Raw genomic sequence first — 20,320 nt, 5'->3', positions numbered from 1 at the left:
GTAATTAATCCAATCCATTGAGTATCTATATTCTTGTAATTAATCCAATCCATTGAGTATATATATTCTTGTAATTAATCCAATCCATTGAGTATCTATATTCTTGTAATTAATCCAATCCATTGAGTATCTATATTCTTATAATTAATCCAATCCATTGAGTATATATATTCTTGTAATTAATCCAATCCATTGAGTATATATATTCTTGTAATTAATCCAATCCATTGAGTATCTATATTCTTGTAATTAATCCAATCCATTGAATATCTATATTCTTATAAGTGTGATACAAATATTCAAACAGAACCTACAGAACCTATTCAATGTGAAACCACCACATAGAAACATTGAACTATTATTCCATATATATATATATAATACTGTATTATGTTATGGGGTGTGTATCATTATATAAACAAAGAAACATTGAACCCACAAGGATACATTTCACTATGTACACTGATATTTACTGTAGAGTGAAACATATGTATCATGATAAATATTGATATATTAAACACGCAAACAGATTTACTCCTAGTATTCATTATATATGAGTTACATGTAGGTTTATTCTTTAGACGAAAAAATGAGTAAAATATAGCACTTTAATTTTCATTCTGATTGCACAGAACGGCATGTGTTATGATTCTGATTGCACAAATTAGCCAACTGAGTGATAAATTTTAATTTTGTATTTACAGCTCTTATTCCCCATTTCCTACATCCTCCTGATTCACATAAAATGAATAAGTTTTAGTTGCAACCTTTTTCTAAAAATTTAAATATTCAATACTGAAATATGAATATATATATATATATATATATATATATATATATATATATATATATATATATATAGAGAGAGAGAGAGAGAGAGAGAAAGAGATGTGTGTGTGTGTGTGATTTTCCTATGGACATATTATACATATTATGAATACACTTACCATTTTTGTTCCAACAGCCAATGCAAGTTTGGCTATTAACCTTCTTTCTTTAGTTCCTGAAATGAAGGCAAGGGAACTGCAATGCCATCTCTTATATACCATGGGTTTGAACAAGAACTACAATGCCATCTCTTATATACCATGGGTTTGAACAAGAACTACAATGCCATCTCTTATATGCCATGGGTTTGAACAAGAACTACAATGCCATCTCTTATATGATATGGGTCTGAACAAGAACTACAATGCCATCTCTTATATACCATGGGTTTGAACAAGAACTACAATGCCATCTGTTATATACCATGGGTTTGAACAAGAACTACAATGCCATCTCTTATATGCCATGGGTTTGAACAAGAACTACAATGCCATCTCTTATATGATATGGGTCTGAACAAGAACTAAAATGCCATCTCTTATATACCATGGGTTTGAACAAGAACTACAATGCCATCTCTTATATGCCATGGGTTTGAACAAGAACTACAATGCCATCTCTTATATGATATGGGTCTGAACAAGAACTACAATGCCATCTCTTATATACCATGGGTTTGAACAAGAACTACAATGCCATCTCTTATATGCCATGGGTTCTCTTATATACCATGGGTTTGAACAAGAACTACAATGCCATCTCTTATATGCCATGGGTTTGAACAAGAACTACAATGCCATCTCTTATATGATATGGGTTTGAACAAGAACTACAATGCCATCTCTTATATACCATGGGTTTGAACAAGAACTACAATGCCATCTCTTATATGCCATGGGTTTGAACAAGAACTACAATGCCATCTCTTATATACCATGGGTTTGAACAAGAACTACAATGCCATCTCTTATATACCATGGGTTTGAACAAGAACTACAATGCCATCTCTTATATACCATGGGTTTGAACAAGAACTACAATGCCATCTCTTACATACCATGGGTCTGAACAAGAACTGCAATGCCATCTCTTATATACCATGGGTTCTTTTATATACCATGGGTTTGAACAAGAAACCCACATGGATTTATAATGAGAATGAGCTGTCTTTAACAAGTCTGATATGATCTAATAGAACAAAGAAACAAACTGACAGTCTAGTGTCCAATAACGAATTTCCAGGAATGCATGATAAAAACTATTTCGTATTTGTCACTCCCGTGTGTTGAATCTATCTCCAATATTCTTGAGCAATGTGATTTTCAAATTAACTGGCTCTATGATTGGCACCATTTTTATTTTGAACAAACTCAGACATGATTAAAAGAATTTTGGAGTAAACCCCACTCCTATGCAACTGTCCATTCAGAAGGAGTACTGGTAACAAGATTTTCAAGATGGCTCTCATACCAGCCATATTTGCACATAGCAAAAATTAGCTATCGTAAGAAGTTTTTTTGGTGAAAACCCATGACCACCAGTTCTGGAAAAGTAGCAATAACAAGATTTTCAAGATGGCTGCCATGGTGGCCATAATGGGTATAAGATTAGCACTATTATTATTTAGGACCAACTAGAAAAACATAATAATTCTGGTGAAAACCCAATGCCAATATGCCTTTCCATTTTAAAGAAGCAGTGATAACAAGATTTTTAAGATGAACACTGTGTCATTGCTACTCCTCTTGACATCAGGTAAATATAAATTCAGGTATTCACTACAAGACTCATCAAGATATGTAGCTGGTCCTATATGACAATGGTGTGGATCTAAACAACCGATTGGGCCAGCATGACAGTCATATTGAAAATCTTATTACTCCTCCTGAACAGAAAGTCTTATAAACAATAGTTTTTTTTAAGAAGACACGTTATGATGTCTTAGTGAAAACAGTGCTGCTTGGACATCCAATATTGCCACCTGCATACTACAGCCATCTTGAAAATCTTCTTTTATGTCCAATAAACATAATTGTGCTCCTTCCAGATTTTATTCACAAGAATCTGAATATTCCTTTTTATTTTCTTGTGTTGATTATTAATACTTTTCAAGGGGGGGGGGGCGTTCACCAGTTATTATGTATTTTGAGTGAATGATGTATGTAAGGTGAAGTTGTTTGCATTTAAAACATGCACAATGGAGAGAATGTTGGCATACCTCAATGCTACATTATTGTAATGTGGATGATATTTCTTAGGATATTGTACGTTTGGAAATTGTACATGATCTAAGTACACTGCTAACTAAAATGATTGCTCCCTTGTGCTAAAAAATCAGCCTGAATTAGTCTAAAGTACACTAACCATAGCAGCTACTAAAATAGGGAAAATTAATTTTGCCAGACTAGACAATATCAGCTTCTGAAGTGCAATGAATGAATTACCAAATATATAAAATGTAAAAAAAGTGATCAGCTTTTTTTATACAATTTACCACTGCAGTTCAGGAAGTGAAAATGACCAAGTGGAGCTAGCACTTTTTTGAATCATACACCAAAATAAAGGGAATTAAAGGTTCTTTGAATTATACCTAAGATATACAAGGTTATTTTTAAATAGCCAGTATAACCATTGAGGAAAGCTGGGGAATTCTTTTTCTTTAAAACTTAAAACTTGAGAGCTTTTGACAAGGGAGACAACTTACCAGGACCAGCAAGTGCTGATTCTGCCAGGACTAGGGCTGACAGAACATCTAGCTTTCTCTCACTGTACTTCTTGTCAGAAATGATCCGTTTCTGAATAAAAATGAGCAGATGGAGTTAATTAATTAGCTAGTGATGAGGAACAAGGAAAATGAAGGAATAAACAAAAACCCTTGAAGGTTCTGACACTCTAATGGCTTAAACAATTTTCCAAGAATTCAAGATAAGACCATTTGTTCCTTTTAACTGTGCTGCAAGTATCACTGATATTCTTCAGTAATATTAAGATTTTCACATTAGCTGTGGTGGTAGCCATATTGGAATCAGATTGGCACAATTTCATTTAAAACAAAGTAAACTTCATCAGAAGTCTTTTGGTGTAAATCCAATGTCAGTATGACTATCCATTCAAAGGAAGGAGTGACAACAAGATTTTCAAGATGGCCATCATGGCAGCCATCTTGGATTTATCATGGCACCATTTTCATTTAGGACCGACTCGGTATCAAAGGAATCCTATTTTTGTGAAAACTCCATGAATGATATGGGAATCCATTTAGGAGGTGCTGAGATAACAGCATTGTCAATGTAGCCACCATATTGAGGGTCTGTTTTAAATATTTTAAAGAAGTCTACCATGGTAACCATATTGAACATCAGACCAGCATTTCAATTTAGGACCAACAAGACATCTTAGCCTCTAGTGAAAACTCCATGCTGATAAGACTGAGTTTGTGGGAGAAGCAATAACAAAATTTTCAAGATAGCTGCCATGGTGTATCAGAGTGGCAACATTTTCATTTAGGACAAACTAGAAATCACAAAAAGTCTTTTGGTTTGGTACTTTACTGCTCAGCAAAACAAGTAGGCTATTTAGGGCCAAACCAATTGGAGCAAAGTGACTTGCCCAATGACACTTCATAGTAGTTGACTAAGGCTGGTCCAGTGGTAGAATTCAAACCTGTACCTTTTCGATCATGAGTCTAAAACACTAACTATTGAGCCACCACAGCTCCTAAAGTCTTGTATTGAAAGCACAGTGTTGATATTAATACATGACATACTTGAGATTCTAAGCTCACATAAAGTCTGACCCAGAAGTGAGAAGTTCAAAAGTAGCTGTCATTCATCCTTACAAAGTACTGAAATGGTAGTGTACTGAATTACAGCACTTACTTTTTCTGTCAAAGAAAATAAAATAAAGTATATGGTATCAATCTGTCCACTTCAAGATATGTGTGAGAAGTTCAGTCCAACTTGTATGCAAATGGACAGCACTACCTCTCTGGTTTAATGTTGAAAAATAAAGCACTAGCTCACTAGCCAAATGTTGACAGTAAAGCACTGCCTGATTGGTTGAATGTTGAAAGTAAAGCACTGCCTGATTAGTTGAATGTTGAAAGTAAAGCACTGCCTGATTGGTTGAATGTTGAAAGTAAAGCACTGCCTGGTTGCTTTAATGTTGACAGTAAAGCACTGCCTGATTGGCTGAATTTTAATATCTGCATCCATAAAATCAATGCTATGCTGATGGAAATTCTGGCACCAATGATGTAATGTGATTCATTGTAACTAAAGTTACAAACAATGACTATTATTTTACAATTTTCAGCACAAATTAAATGAGATAAATAGTGATAACAAACTTTTATTGGAGCATCTGAGAATGTGAAATAAATAGCTGTTTTACAGTTGAAACTGCTGACAGTAAATTTAACATCCATACATGAATTCAAAATCTTCAAATGCATGACTATTATCCCCCAAAGTGAAATACTTCTATTACTAATAACTTTATTTTACAGTGTATCATAATCATAACATTACCTTTGCCATTGAAATAGAGCTGAGAAGCTGGAAACTCATGGCCTGTATAATGTGGTTCACATATTCAGCTATCATCATGGTCCTCCTGTGATATGTGTGTTCTATTCCCTGTAGAAACAAGTTTAAATTAAATTGTATGATTATATATATATATATATATATATATATATATATATATATATATATATATATATATATATATACACAATTTTACTTTATTCCATCAAGCACTTTCACATCATCATGATGGATCCTTTTCAGATACATACATTACCCTTTCAAAGTATTTTTTGAAAACAAAAATAATTTGTGATCATCATTATGTCAGTTTGATTGTTGCTCATAAAGCAAACTATAAATAACTTCTTTAGAGGAATATACAACATGTGTATAAAGAAATACATTTGCAAGACCTGAAACCATCAAACACCCCTCAGTATCCAAGGATAAACAACAAATAAATAATAGAAATGCACTCAATACAGGCCTTGTACAGAATAGACATGTACTCAATACAGGCCTTGTACAGTATAGAAATGCACTCAATACAGGCCTTGTACAGTATAGAAATGCACTCAATACAGACCTTGTACAGAACAGACATGTACTCAATACAGGCCTTGTACAGTATAGAAATACACTCAATACAGACCTTGTACAAATAGAAATGCACTCAATACAGACCTTGTACAGAATAAAAATGCACTCAATACAGGCCTTGTACAGAATAGACATGCACTCAATACAGGCCTTGTACAGAATAGACATGTACTCAATGCAGGCATTGTACAGAATAGACATGCACTCAATACAGGCCTTGTACAGAATAAAAATGCACTCAGTACAGGCCTTGTACAGAATCATATGATGAAATGTATTCAAAGCCTTTCTGTGAATACTTTTTGTGCAACTGTAGTACAAATTACTCAAAGAATTAAACACAAAATTTAAGCAAAGTTAGTAAAGTACAAAATATGGGCTACAGTGACCTATTTTGTGATGATGGTGCAGTACCAAGCAGTGTGCATCTCTGCATCAAGTTTCATAATCCCATGTATAACAGTATGTTCTGTCTTTGACCCAAATATTCAAACATGATAATATAATTACTTTTCTGCCTCTTTCGATAATCTGTGTTGCAATAAAAATTATGTATTACCAAATCTTGACTGGAAACTTAATATATGTATTGTCACAATCATTTATTGATGACCCTGGCAGGTATAACATCTAGTGTGGTAAACCCGCTTGTATTACATCCCTGTTTGCCAATAAACAACACCTACATTATAATGTTTCAATGTTTTTTAAGAAATAAGAAATCTAGTTGCATTTTTGGTGTTTGCTATTCTTTCTTACTGTTTACAAAACTATGACACTGTTCATTGTATACAAATAATGCCACTGATGGTAAGTCTGGGTGGAAACTTTGTCTACGAATTTGACCCAGTTCTAAGATCAATCCGTTTTATAACATAGTGTGTCATCAAAATAATATACATAGTGTGTCATCAAAATAATATACATAATGTGTTGTCAAAATAATATACATAATTTGTTGTCAAAATAATATACAGAATTTGTTGTCAAAATAATACACATAATGTGTTGTCAAAATAATATACATAATGTGTTGTCAAAATAATATACATCTATTCACATTATCTTACATCTGAAAATCTGAAAGATAATCCATATTTTCCTTAAAAAATCAGTGTCTTCTAGAAGACTGCCTGAAATATGATATGGGGCCAGATCAACAAGTCTACTGGAAAGAGGGAAAACAAAGATAATAACTTGAATCACACAAATTAATCCATTTTTGCAAAAATAGTTATTCACATGTATGACTGCTTGATCTACCCTTAGATACTCTCCAGCGGTAAATATATAAAAAAAAAACCAGCAACCATATATTAGTTCAATCTAACACTGATAGTCCCAGAGTTCACAGTTCTCAAAGTGATTCATTAATTCTACCAATTGTTTCTCCTTCACTATGATGTTAAATAAGCTTGTGGCTCACTTTGTTTAGAGATTGGCTTGATCACAAATTGTGGGTCATGTCAGCAGTATTGATCACAAATTGTGGGTCATGTCAGCAGTATTTAGTGCTTCTTGTCAACATCACCACCCATGTCATAAATTTGCATTAAACTATTCAAAGTTACCAGTTTTTGCATAATGGTAATTTGTTCTAAGTTAAGCATGCCAACTTGTTTTTTCACTGGCTTAAAAAAAACTTTCTTGATATCAGAGTATTTTTTTAATTACTTAAATTATTACAATTTTGGTTTTAATAAAACTGGATTGATAACTATCTGGTTCATTACAGGATGCAAAAAAAACCGATGTAGCCATGAGGTAAATACAAAAACTTGGGCACCGATTCATAACAGAAATTTGTCACACCCCTACCCTTCTAGTACACAGAATAACTCTGCATTACAAGGGGAGTTAACTCGTGCCATCAGCATGGATTCACGGGTTACCTATACCCTGTTCCTGCAGTCATAACTTGGAAAACCATTGGGAGTGGGATCCCATACATGACAGTTCTGATGGCTCTGTGGTTAAGGCATTGGACTTGTGACCAGGAGGTTGCAGGTTCAATTCCCATAACCTGACCATACTTAACCATGTACCAAATTGTGCAAGAATATTTTTAAAGTCAAGTGTTTCTTTGCTTTTAACAACTACATTAGAAAGTGCTTCTGGATGAGAGTGTTAGATTACTAATTATGTTTTATTTTCTTAAAAGCAAAATATATATTAAAACAATTTGTGGTTAACAGCACTACCGTATTCAATGTCTTAAAATAATGTAAATTTACATGTGATAATCAGGGATCCTGAATTTGATCCGGGGTATTCAAACGCACTCCTCTACTTCACAGAGACAAGTATAATTATTCTCACCTTAAGCAGCTCCACCAGCCTACAGAGCATCAGGACGGCAGTTTTGGTCATGGGTTTCTGCAAGCTAACATGCAGATTCATAACAGTCCGTATCAGATGCTGAATATTCTGTGCATAAAATAAACCCTGCAAGAAACAATAAATCTAAATGAGCATAAAATAATAACTGCAAAACAATAAATATAACTGAGGATAAAATAATCCCTGCAACAAATAATAAAACCAACTGATCATACAAGATGACAGTGAAAACTGCATTTAAACGTTAAAAAATAAGTCACAATATGGACTAAACGACAGAGATAGAGTGGAGAACAACTTTTTTTTAAACTGACTGAAAAATAGACAAATAAAGAAGGAGTTTGTTTCTTTCAAGAGACAAATAGAGGAACACTGTGCTGTAAAGAACTGTCTTCACTCTGCATACTATAAAAATGTATATAATGCTACAATAAAATTGAGAAAAGTGATATTTTGTGTCTTGATAGCTGATAATGTAAATACACTTAGGACATAAGGAAAGGCAGACAATGAAATGTACATATATGTATATACAGGTAATTTACCTGTAAAAATAGGGCAGATCTGATGTTAAGATCATCCAAGAGAGTTTTACCTCTTCCCAGATAGGACTCCATCTCTACCATCCAACTACCCACCTGTGCTTGGAAATTCTGCACCTCTCTATAATAATAATAATAATAATAATAATAAAAAGAAGAAGAAGAAGAAGAAGAAGAAGAACAAAGATAAGTAAAAATATTTTGATATCTTATATAGACTTAATTTTTTTAATAATGATTAATTTCATTTCCAATCACTGTGTCATAATAACAGATCTTGTCTTTAATTGTGAGAAGTTATTGTCCATCTCTTTTCAATGTCAAACGAGCATGAATAAATGAAAAGAACAAGTCAGAAATATAACTATATGTTTCTTATACCATGCTATCATAAATACTGTTTTAAATATCTTGTTTATTCTTATGCTCAATTGCAACATTTTGAATGAAATACATCTAAAGACTATTCTCTAACAGCGAAAGTTAATGAAGACGATATCATTGTAAGGTGTCACATATAAAGGAAATGCACATTACCCAGAAATCGTTGCATAAATCAAAAGACGAATACTGTTAAAGTAATCAAATTTACTTCACAATATAACTGTGCCCATCAACTTTCTTCCTGAACTAAAATATTCTGTTGCAATGAGGTCTGACTGTATTTGTTTATAAATATTTTTAACTAATGGAATCATTATTTTTATTTTTATTATTATTATTATTATTATTATGAGTAGCAGTAGAAGTAGTTGAGGTATTAGTATTCCTATTATTGTTTCAACTATTAGTCATATTATTTGAAGCGTGTGACAATGTAGCAAATAATAGTTTTTTAACTTTGTGAATAATAACATAACATTCTCTTTCTCATGGTTGATATTCATGACGTTCTCTTTCTCATGGTTAAACTGCATGACATTCTCTTTCTCATGGTTTAACTGCACCACATTCTCTTTCTCATGGTTTAACTGCACCACATTCTCTTTCTCATGGTTAAACTGCACCACATTCTCTTTCTCATGGTTTAACTGCATCACATTCTCTTTCTCATGGTTGATATTCATGACGTTCTCTTTCTCATGGTTAAACTGCACCACATTCTCTTTCTCATGGTTTAACTGCACCACATTCTCTTTCTCATGGTTAAACTGCATGACATTCTCTTTCTCATGGTTAAACTGCACCACATTCTCTTTCTCATGGTTAAACTGCATGACATTCTCTTTCTCATGGTTAAACTGCACCACATTCTTTTTCTCATGGTTTAACTGCACCACATTCTCTTTCTCATGGTTGATATTCATGACATTCTCTTTCTCCTGGTTAAACTGCACCACATTCTCTTTCTCATGGTTTAACTGCATGATGTTCTCTTTCTCATGGTTAAACTGCACCACATTCTCTTTCTCATGGTTTAACTGCATGACGTTCTCTTTCTCATGGTTAAACTGCACCACATTCTCTTTCTCATGGTTAAACTGCACCACATTCTCTTTCTCATGGTTTAACTGCAAGACGTTCTCTTTCTCATGGTTAAACTGCACCACATTCTCTTTCTCATGGTTAAACTGCACCACAATCTCTTTCTCATGGTTTAACTGCACCACATTCTCTTTCTCATGGTTTAACTGCATGACATTCTCTTTCTCATGGTTAAACTGCACCACATTCTCTTTCTCATGGTTAAACTGCACCACAATCTCTTTCTCATGGTTTAACTGCACCACATTCTCTTTCTCATGGTTTATCTGCATGACATTCTCTTTCTCATGGTTTAACTGCACCATTCTCTTTCTCCTGGTTAAACTGCACCATATTCTTTATCATGGTTGATCTGCATGATATTCTCTTTCTCATGGTTTAACTGCACCACATTCTCTTTCTCATGGTTTAACTGCACCACAGTCTCTTTCTCATGGTTTATATGCTCATAGCAGACATTAAATCTAAGTGTAAGCAAATTATTGGTTACTACTTTCTGATTTATTATAAACATGTTACTTTAATATTTTAAACATGTCATTTTAATATTGTAAACATGTCACTTTAATATTTGAAACTTGTCATTTTTGATATCAGAAGCATGTCATATTAATATTACAAACATGTCACTTTAAATTTTTGAACATGTCACTTTAATTTTCTAAAATTATCACTTTAATATTATAAACATGTTACTTCAATATTTTAAAAATGTACTTTTAACATTTTAAATATGTCACTTTAATATTATATATGTTACTTGAATATCTGAAACAACATAATTATTGTCCACTGCCATATGTTTACAAATATTTCAACACTATCAATTTACCAAGCAGTGCTAAAACCATGCAGTTCATTAAAAAAATAATTGCTGATTGTAATTAATGATTAATGCTGACTGTAATTAATGATTAATGCTGATTGTAAATAGAGCTTTAAGTTAATATAAATTCAAAATATTGTGTGTGGTACCAGTATTTAATTATTTTGTGGTTACCACATATGACAAATTTATAAACAAATCAACCAATTGCATCTATGAATACATGAGAACCCTGTCCCAAAACCACAAATAGGTGTATTGATAAACAAATCTCAAGTTTGCTAAAACTTGAAAATTGATACCCTGAGAAAAAAAATTAACTGGCTGTGTCCTAAACAAAATAATTCAGGAGCAAGGAACTAAATAAACAAGAATCAAATAGAAGTCAGGTTAGATCTGACCTTAACAAGAGAAGGTTACATTTCAGAAGAAAAGAATTACAAAATAAGACTTTTGACAAAAAGGTGAAACCATACAAAGAAGACTTAATGAGAAATTTTAAACTGCAAAAGTACCAGTTGTATAATCACTATAGATATTTATCTACATCTATATTCAAGCATTGCATAGGCAACCAAAAAAAAGCATGCATAGTAAAAACAGTTGCTTTAAATGTTTGAATTATTTTAGTGGATAAATACTTTTAATTTTTTTAAAAAAAATCTTTATAAAAATATGATCTTTTTGCCAGTGTGTAACATTTATATCAAGAAAGAAATCATTTACTACTAAAAAAAGGTGTGTAGGATATCAGAAAAACAAGTTTTTTTGATACAATATGATGTTGTTTATGAATTTTAGGATCTAAATACTCTTAATAAATCAACATATGTCAAAACCATGTTGCTGAAAGAATATCACTTGCTTGGCATCTGAACAAAATAATGGAATAAAAACCAAATGTGAAGCTGCCGTTGAAAACTAAATGACTAATTGGCCCTGTGTACAATCAACCCAACTACAAACAGATCCAACACATTACAATGACCTGACAGATCTGGATCATATATTTTACTGAAAATCTTGATATATACTGTTTTTACTGCAGATTTTGGTCAATGCTGTTTTCACTGCAGATCTTGGCAAATGCTGACATTTTACTGCACATCTTAGTGCTGCTGTTTTCACTGCAGATCTTGGTCCATGCTGTATTTGGGTATGTGCTGTTTTCACCACAGATCTTGGTCCATGCTGTTTTTGGGTATGTGCTGTTTTCACTGCAGATCTTGGCAAATGCTGACATTTTACTGCACATCTTAGTGCAACTCTTTTCACTGCAGATCTTGGTCCATGCTGTATTTGGGTATGTGCTGTTTTTACTACATATCTTGGTCCATGCTGTATATGGGTATGTGCTGTTTTCACTGCAGATCTTGGCATATTCTGTTATTAGTGCAGATCTTGGTCTATGATTTTGTCTTAATGCATATCTTGGTTGATGCTGTTATTTTACTGTAGATCTTGCTCTATGCTGAATCAACTGCAAATGTTGGTTTTGCTGAATTTACTACATATCTTGCTCTGTTGAATTTCATACAGATCTTGGTCTATTCTGAATTTAATGCAGATATTGGTCTATGCTGTTATTAATTCAGATTATTCTGATGCACTGTTTTACTGCAGGTTATGATTCATGTACTTTTTATTTTACTGCAGATTTTGTTTCACACACTGTTTTACTGCATATTGTGGTCCATGCAGTGTTTTACTATAGATTGTAACCAATGCTGCTTTTACTGCTGAAAGATCTTGATCCATGCTGTTTTTACAGCAGATTTAGTTTATGCTGTTTTTACAGTAGATTTTAGTTTGTGCTGTTAACTAAAGGTCATGGTCTATGCTGTGTTACTGCAGATTTTGGTCCATGCTGTTTTACAGTAGATTTTAATTTATGCTGTTAACTGAAGATCTTGGTCTATGCTGTTTTTACTGCAGATTTTTATCTATGTTGGGTATAATATAGATTTTGGTCCAGGCTATTTTTACTGCAGATCTTGGTCCATGCATTCCTTTACTACATATTTTGGTCTATGCTGAGTGCATATAATACATGATTAAAGGTTACAGGAAAAAAATGGATGATATGTTTTTCACTGTAAAATCATCAGCAACCCCATTACATTTTCTGTTCAGATATTCCAAACCAATTTGCATAAAAGCTTAACAAACACAAACTACTTAGTTAAAAGTTAGTTACTCACAAAAGAAGCTGCTTTTGGTGTTAAACAAAAACAAAACCACAAAATGCAGAAACATGAGTTGATGAATCCATCTATATTACTAAACTCAAAGACATTTTCTATCTGTAAATAGTCATAAGAGCAAAACAAAAACAAAGTTAACTGATTCAATTCACAAGGTGACTGTTTTTGTGATAATTACCATATATACTTGCTAATAAGTTGAGTCCAGCAGCAAGTTGCACAGACCCGGATTTGCCTTCACATAAAGTGCCAGCAGATCTAGGTTTATGTAGTTTGTAAGCAGCAACCAATAGAACAAACAATACAAACCCTGATCTGTAGGTGCATTATTTGATGACAGATCTGCAGCTGGACTTGACTTGTGAGTATATATATGATACATTTCAGGGTCACAAAGACAAAACGAAGAAATCTGAAAAAAATGTTATGACAGTGAAACTTGTCAATAAAGTCACTCAAGAAAACAAATTTTAAATTAAATTATTTTTCTCAGATTACTTACCCAATCACATTCTGTTAAGAATATTAGCCTGCTAACTCATGAATCCTGCCTTACTAGACGATGACAATCACCTTTTCCTGTCGATCTCAAATAGACAAAGAGCAATAACTCGTGCCGATTACCTCTTCTTGCCACCATCAGATGTCACTAGTTTTTAGCTGAATGAGATACGGGATGCTTGCTTTGCAGCATGGTTGGAAGGGTTTTAAAGTAATGTGACTGGGTAAGTATTCTTGGAGAAACATAATTTACTTATAAATTTGCTTTCTCCTTCAAATACGATCTGCAACCACATTACATTAGGAGAATATATAGTAGGAGGAGGGAATGCTCAGCATCCAATCTCTGCCTGAGGTATCATTCTACGAAATGATGGCTGGATTCCACATATGAACAATAGCTTGTTCTAATTAATTAAGCAACACAGCCAAGAGTCACTTGATCTGTGACCCCTACATATAATTATTAAAATCTTCATACCTATAAAATTTCACTGGCAAATCCAGCAAAGCTGATAGGCTGAGTTGATTGTTTTAACTGGGTCTGGTGGCTGTCACTGCTGCCACCACCAGACTTACCAGATTGCCGTAACTGGGTCTTTAAAAGACGAAGTCCATCAAGGTGACAAAGTCACTCAAATTTGGCAGAAATTGTAAAAATAATATATATAACCTGCAGAATAAAGACTGTCAACACAATAAATCAAAATGGAAGTTGGATGGTCCAATCTGAACACTAAAATGGCTTGGATTGTCAGAGGTAAAATATATGATATTATCAGTACAGCAGCGAGGCTAAAAACTAGCACCATCTGGCAGTGGCAAGGTGAGGTAATAGACAAGAGTTATTGCCCTTTATCTATATAAACTAGAAAAGGCAAAAAAACTTTCATCTTTTAGTTGGGCTAGATTTGTGAGGTAGTAGGCTCATATTCCTAATGTAATATGATTGTATAACATATTTACAGGACAAACAAACAATTGGTACTCTGTAGACAGGTATCCTTAGAAATGGTAAAACATGGTTGAAATAAGAAAAGAGTTCATAACCAGGGTTTTACATCATAAAATGAGGCCAAGGTGGACCTATAAATCTGCATAATAGCCAAATGCAATAGCAGTTGGTAAAGATATCAGACTAGAATCAGGATTCTTTCTACAGAAAGTTCTTGTTACTGCATATGTTATGAAAACAAGTGTTTCAAGGATTTTCTGTTTTTGTATCTTCATCCATATTTGACATTTATTTTTGTCCACTTTGAAATTAGGGCTGAAAAAAAGATTTGCCGCTACTTTTCTTGGCAAAGTGACCTTTAAAAAAAGTATATGTCCAGCATAATTTGTTATTTCTCCAGAGCTCATGTTATGCAGTGTAGCTGTATTTTCTTTTTTTTACATAAACTGATTGAAAATGCAAAAGGATATTTTAATGAATGAAAATTATGTGGAACATTTTAATTTTTAATACTGAAACCAAAGTTGCCAGTGTATTGCTCCAGCCATAAGCACAGTTGATGATTTTTAGAAAGTATATTCAATCAAAATGAACTTATCAGAAAAAGTTATAGATGTTCTATGCATACTTGAAATGACAGCACTTCATTACCATGAGAACACTCATTCGAACAGAGCCATATAATCAAATGCACCTTTAATTAGTCATGGTCACTAAGCTGTTCAACACAGTCTGAAAGGCATAATTAGTGTCTGGATGATTAAGACTATCTGAGATCTTAAGTTGCTGTGTTCACCAAATACAACATCGAATTGTCAAAAATGCAATTATTTCCAAACCAGGGAGTAAAATACAACATATTTTGAGTATTTTCTTCATAGATCTTGCAGTCGTATCAAAAGGTTATGAAGTACTACAATATATAAATCATAAACATTATAGTTTTTTTTTTTGAAGATCACATGTGGCCTGTTGGAATTATGGCATCTTAACTGTAGTGTTAACTGTAACCTATATATATATATATATATATATATATATATATATATATATATATATATATATATATATATATATATACTGACCACAACTTTTGAAGTTTGCTATGATGATAATTACTCCATAATTTTATGAATATCCAAAGACCAAAACATAACTCATCTATGATATAAAGAGTGAATGGATCAACTCAATAAACAAAGGGATTAACATTGTACTAAGGATAAATGGATCAACTCAATAAACAAAAGGATTAACAGTTGTACTAAGGATAAATGGATCAACTCAAAAAACAAAAGGATTAACAGCTGTACTAAGGATAAATGGATCAACTCAATATGCAAAAGGATTAACAGTTGTACTAAGGATAAATGGATCAACTCAATAAACAAAAGGATTAACAGTTGTACTAAGGATAAATGGATCAACTCAATAAACAAAAGGATTAACAGTTGTACTAAGGATAAATGGATCAACTCAAAAAACAAAAGGATTAACAGTTGTACTAAGGATAAATGGATCAACTCAAAAAACAAAAGGATTAACAGCTGTACTAAGGATAAATGGATCAACTCAATAAGCAAAAGGATTAACATTGTACTAAGGATAAATGGATCAACTCAATAAACAAAAGGATTAACAGTTGTACTGAGGATAAATGGATCAACTCAATAAACAAAAGGATTAACATTGTACTAAGGATAAATGGATCAACTCAAAAAACAAAAGGATTAACAGCTGTACTAAGGATAAATGGATCAACTCAATAAGCAAAAGGATTAACATTGTACTAAGGATAAATGGATCAACTCAATAAACAAAAGGATTAACAGTTGTACTAAGGATAAATGGATCAACTCAATAAACAAAAGGATTAACAGTTGTACTAAGGATAAATGGATCAACTCAAAAAACAAAAGGATTAACAGCTGTACTAAGGATAAATGGATCAACTCAAAAACAAAAGGATTAACATTGTACTAAGGATAAATGGATCAACTCAATAAACAAAAGGATTAACATTGTACTAAGGATAAATGGATCAACTCAATAAACAAAAGGATTAACATTGTACTAAGGATAAATGGATCAACTCAAAAAACAAAAGGATTAACAGCTGTACTAAGGATAAATGGATCAACTCAATAAACAAAAGGATTAACATTGTACTAAGGATAAATGGATCAACTCAATAAACAAAAGGATTAACAGTTGTACTAAGGATAAATGGATCAACTCAATAAACAAAAGGATTAACAGTTGTACTACGGATAAATGGATCAACTCAATAAACAAAAGGATTAACAGTTGTACTAAGGATAAATGAATCAACTCAAAAAACAAAAGGATTAACAGTTGTACTAAGGATAAATGGATCAACTCAATAAACAAAAGGATTAACATTGTACTAAGGATAAATGGATCAACTCAAAAAACAAAAGGATTAACAGTTGTACTAAGGATAAATGGATCAACTCAATAAACAAGGATTAACACTGTACTAAGGATAAATGGATCAACTCAATAAACAAAAGGATTAACAGTTGTACTAAGGATAAATGGATCAACTCAAAAAACAAAAGGATTAACAGTTGTACTAAGGATAAATGGATCAACTCAATAAACAAAAGGATTAACAGTTGTACTAAGGATAAATGGATCAACTCAATAAACAAGGATTAACACTGTACTAAGGATAAATGGATCAACTCAATAAACAAGGATTAACATTGTACTAAGGATAAATGGATCAACTCAATAAACAAAAGGATTAACAGTTGTACTAAGGATAAATGGATCAACTCAATAAGCAAAAGGGCTCACAGTTGTGAAAAGGCGAACATGTGATGTGATCTATGACCATGTCAAGTTCAGCCTCATTTGTGAATTTTAATTACAGTCATTAAAATAATAAAAAGAATAAAGACCTTAAAAACGACTAAACAGACTAAAGTTTTTCCCTCATTTTTGTTATGCTTGTAAGCTTGGAATAAACTATACTCTACCTGAATACTCTGCTCATTAATTGTGGTTTCAAAAGTCTAAAGTCTTTATATCTTGTTTTACAATAAACATGCTCACAGGAGTGTTTAAGTGCATTTAAAAAAAATAAAAACATGGTTATTGGTCAAATTCAATAGGTGGTCACTCATATATTAAAATGGGCAAAGCACTTTACTTAAGTTGTGTCACACTAAACAAAATGTGTTGCTATGCCAAAAATTACCAAATGAAACCAAATAATCACATAACCTAAATGTAATGCTATGCCATAAAACACCAAATGAAACCAAACAATCACATAACTTAATGTAATGCTATGCCATAAAACACCAAATTAAACCAAACAATCACATAACTTAATGTAATGCTATGCCATAAAACACCAAATGAAACCAAACAATCACTTAACTTAATGTAATGCTATGCCATAAAACACCAAATGAAACCAAACAATCACTTAACTTAATGTAATGCTATGCCATAAAACACCAAATGAAACCAAACAATCACATAACCTAAATGTAATGCTATGCCATAAAACACCAAATGAAACCAACCATATAACCAACTTGTGTAGCTATGCCATAAAACACAAAATAAAACTAAACAATCACAGTTATATTTTCAAAAAACAAGCAACCAGACAAAATTTTCTAGGCATATTTAATGAAAGTGCCAATGTGAGGCCGGGGCATAGAGTAAGAAGGTAGGTGGGTGGGTAGGTATGTTTGGCACATCCCTCCATTAGCTTACTGAAACACAATGAACTTGTGAAGTAAGTTGGAAATGTGTTCCAGTTATATATTTCAACTGGCAGTAGTTTGAAAAAGTGTCCCTTAATTTCAAGTCAATACTGAACTTAAGTGTTTTACTGCATTTGTCTGGTGCATGCTACCTGTTAAGACTACTATCTGCATAGTTACATCTCTACCCGGTTATAATGCGCCTTGTTATAATGTGATTCTGGATACAATGCAGTAATGCTATGTAGATCATGACCTAAATTATTCCAACATAAGGATTGAAAGAAAACAAGGTGAAATTTAGTCTTATATCTTCATTTCCTTTTCAAAGCATCATTATTTAAGTGAGTATGATAGAGCCAGCTATACCATAGTTCTGTTTATGATGCTATTTTCAATATAATGTGGTTCTGTATATATCACGGTACTCTGTATAACATAATTCAGTAAATAATGCAGTGATTGAACCTGACCACCATGTAAAAACGAGAGCTGTACATCGCACATAACATCAGTAGCAAACTATTCTATCACAACTATCCTAGGTAAATAATATGCAATCCATACAAATTACAATGAAAACATGATGCTACCTTACACCTTTAACTTTCATCCCAAATTATATAAAAACTCTTTCAAAGTGTGTAAAACCCTCATGTTCTGAAATTGTGTGAAACCCTAATGATCTGAAAGTGTAAAAAACCTCATGTTCTGAAAGTATCAAACCCTAATGATCTGAAAGTGCAAAAAAAAAACTCATGTTCTGAAAGTATCAAACCCTAATGTTCTGAAAGTGTGTAAAAATCCTAATGCTCTGAAACTGTAAAAACATGTTCTGAAAGTGTATAAAACCCTAATAGTTTGAAAGTGTATAAAACCCTAATATTTTGAAAGTGTGAAAAGCTAGTGTTCTGAAACTGAACAATCTTCATGGTCTGCAAGTATGAAAAGTTAAGATATTCTTAAAGCGTGTTGAACCCTAAAAGTGCAAAACTTGATGTAAAACCCTGGTGTTCTATATATGGAAGTGTGGTGTCCACATTGGCATGTTTCACTGCATAAAAAAAATTCTCCTTCTAATTACATGATTGTATTCTGGACTTCAGGTTCATCACTTCATGTTCACATACAAATCTATGAAGCTATATGAGAACATGGTTGTTACTTGGTCTCAAAGTTCATAAATTCATGTTCACATACAAATCTAAATGAGAACATGGTTGTTATTTGGTCTCAAAGTTCATAAATTCATGTTCACATACAAATCTATGAAGCTGCATGAGAACATGGTTGTTATTTGGTCTCAAAGCTCATAAATTCATGTTCACACACAAATCTATGAAGCTACATGAGAACATGGTTGTTATTTGGTCTCAAAGTTCATAAATAAATGTTCACATACAAAACTACGAAGCTACAAGAGAACATGATTGTAGTTTGGTCCCCTGGTTCATAAGCTCATGCTCACAAAAACACTATATGCAAATCATTATGAGAAATGAAGTTACTGTGAATTCACTATTTTTCAACAAATAACTATTGTTCTGATCTCATGGCTGTTACAAGCCATGAACTTAATAATAAACAAAGCTCTTCTGTGGAAATAATAGTACCTCCTTTTCAAATTAAAATATTTTAGTACCAACAAAAATAAATGAATTCAAAGTAACTGGATGCATACAAACCTTGTCCTGATCAAAGAAAAAAGAAAAAAAAACTTTTTAAATGAACACATAATAATAACTTCTTGTATTTCAAAGTTTA

The 20,320-nt window shown here is 32.6% G+C and overlaps 1 protein-coding gene across 2 annotated transcripts in view; it reads right to left on the bottom strand.

The window, feature by feature from the left end:
• Nucleotides 1–20,320, bottom strand: part of LOC149774315 (WASH complex subunit 4-like) — a 121,980-nt gene that overhangs the window by 66,728 nt on the left and 34,932 nt on the right. For both annotated transcript variants that reach the window (XM_089945460.1, XM_089945461.1), the window contains exons 11-15: nt 8,843–8,960; nt 8,277–8,402; nt 5,358–5,465; nt 3,533–3,623; nt 948–1,003 (exon numbers count right to left, since the gene is read on the bottom strand). In XM_089945460.1, the coding sequence (XP_089801586.1) occupies nt 948–1,003; nt 3,533–3,623; nt 5,358–5,465; nt 8,277–8,402; nt 8,843–8,960 (499 nt within the window). The remainder of the gene's footprint in view (nt 1–947; nt 1,004–3,532; nt 3,624–5,357; nt 5,466–8,276; nt 8,403–8,842; nt 8,961–20,320) is intronic.

The sequence above is a fragment of the Sinohyriopsis cumingii genome, unplaced genomic scaffold (genome assembly GCF_028554795.1).
Source record: "Sinohyriopsis cumingii isolate HCF-2022 unplaced genomic scaffold, ASM2855479v2 utg000349l, whole genome shotgun sequence".
NCBI lineage: Eukaryota > Metazoa > Mollusca > Bivalvia > Unionida > Unionidae > Sinohyriopsis > Sinohyriopsis cumingii.
Note: the sequence above shows the minus strand (reverse complement) of the source record. Positions and strands in the feature narration are given on the sequence as shown.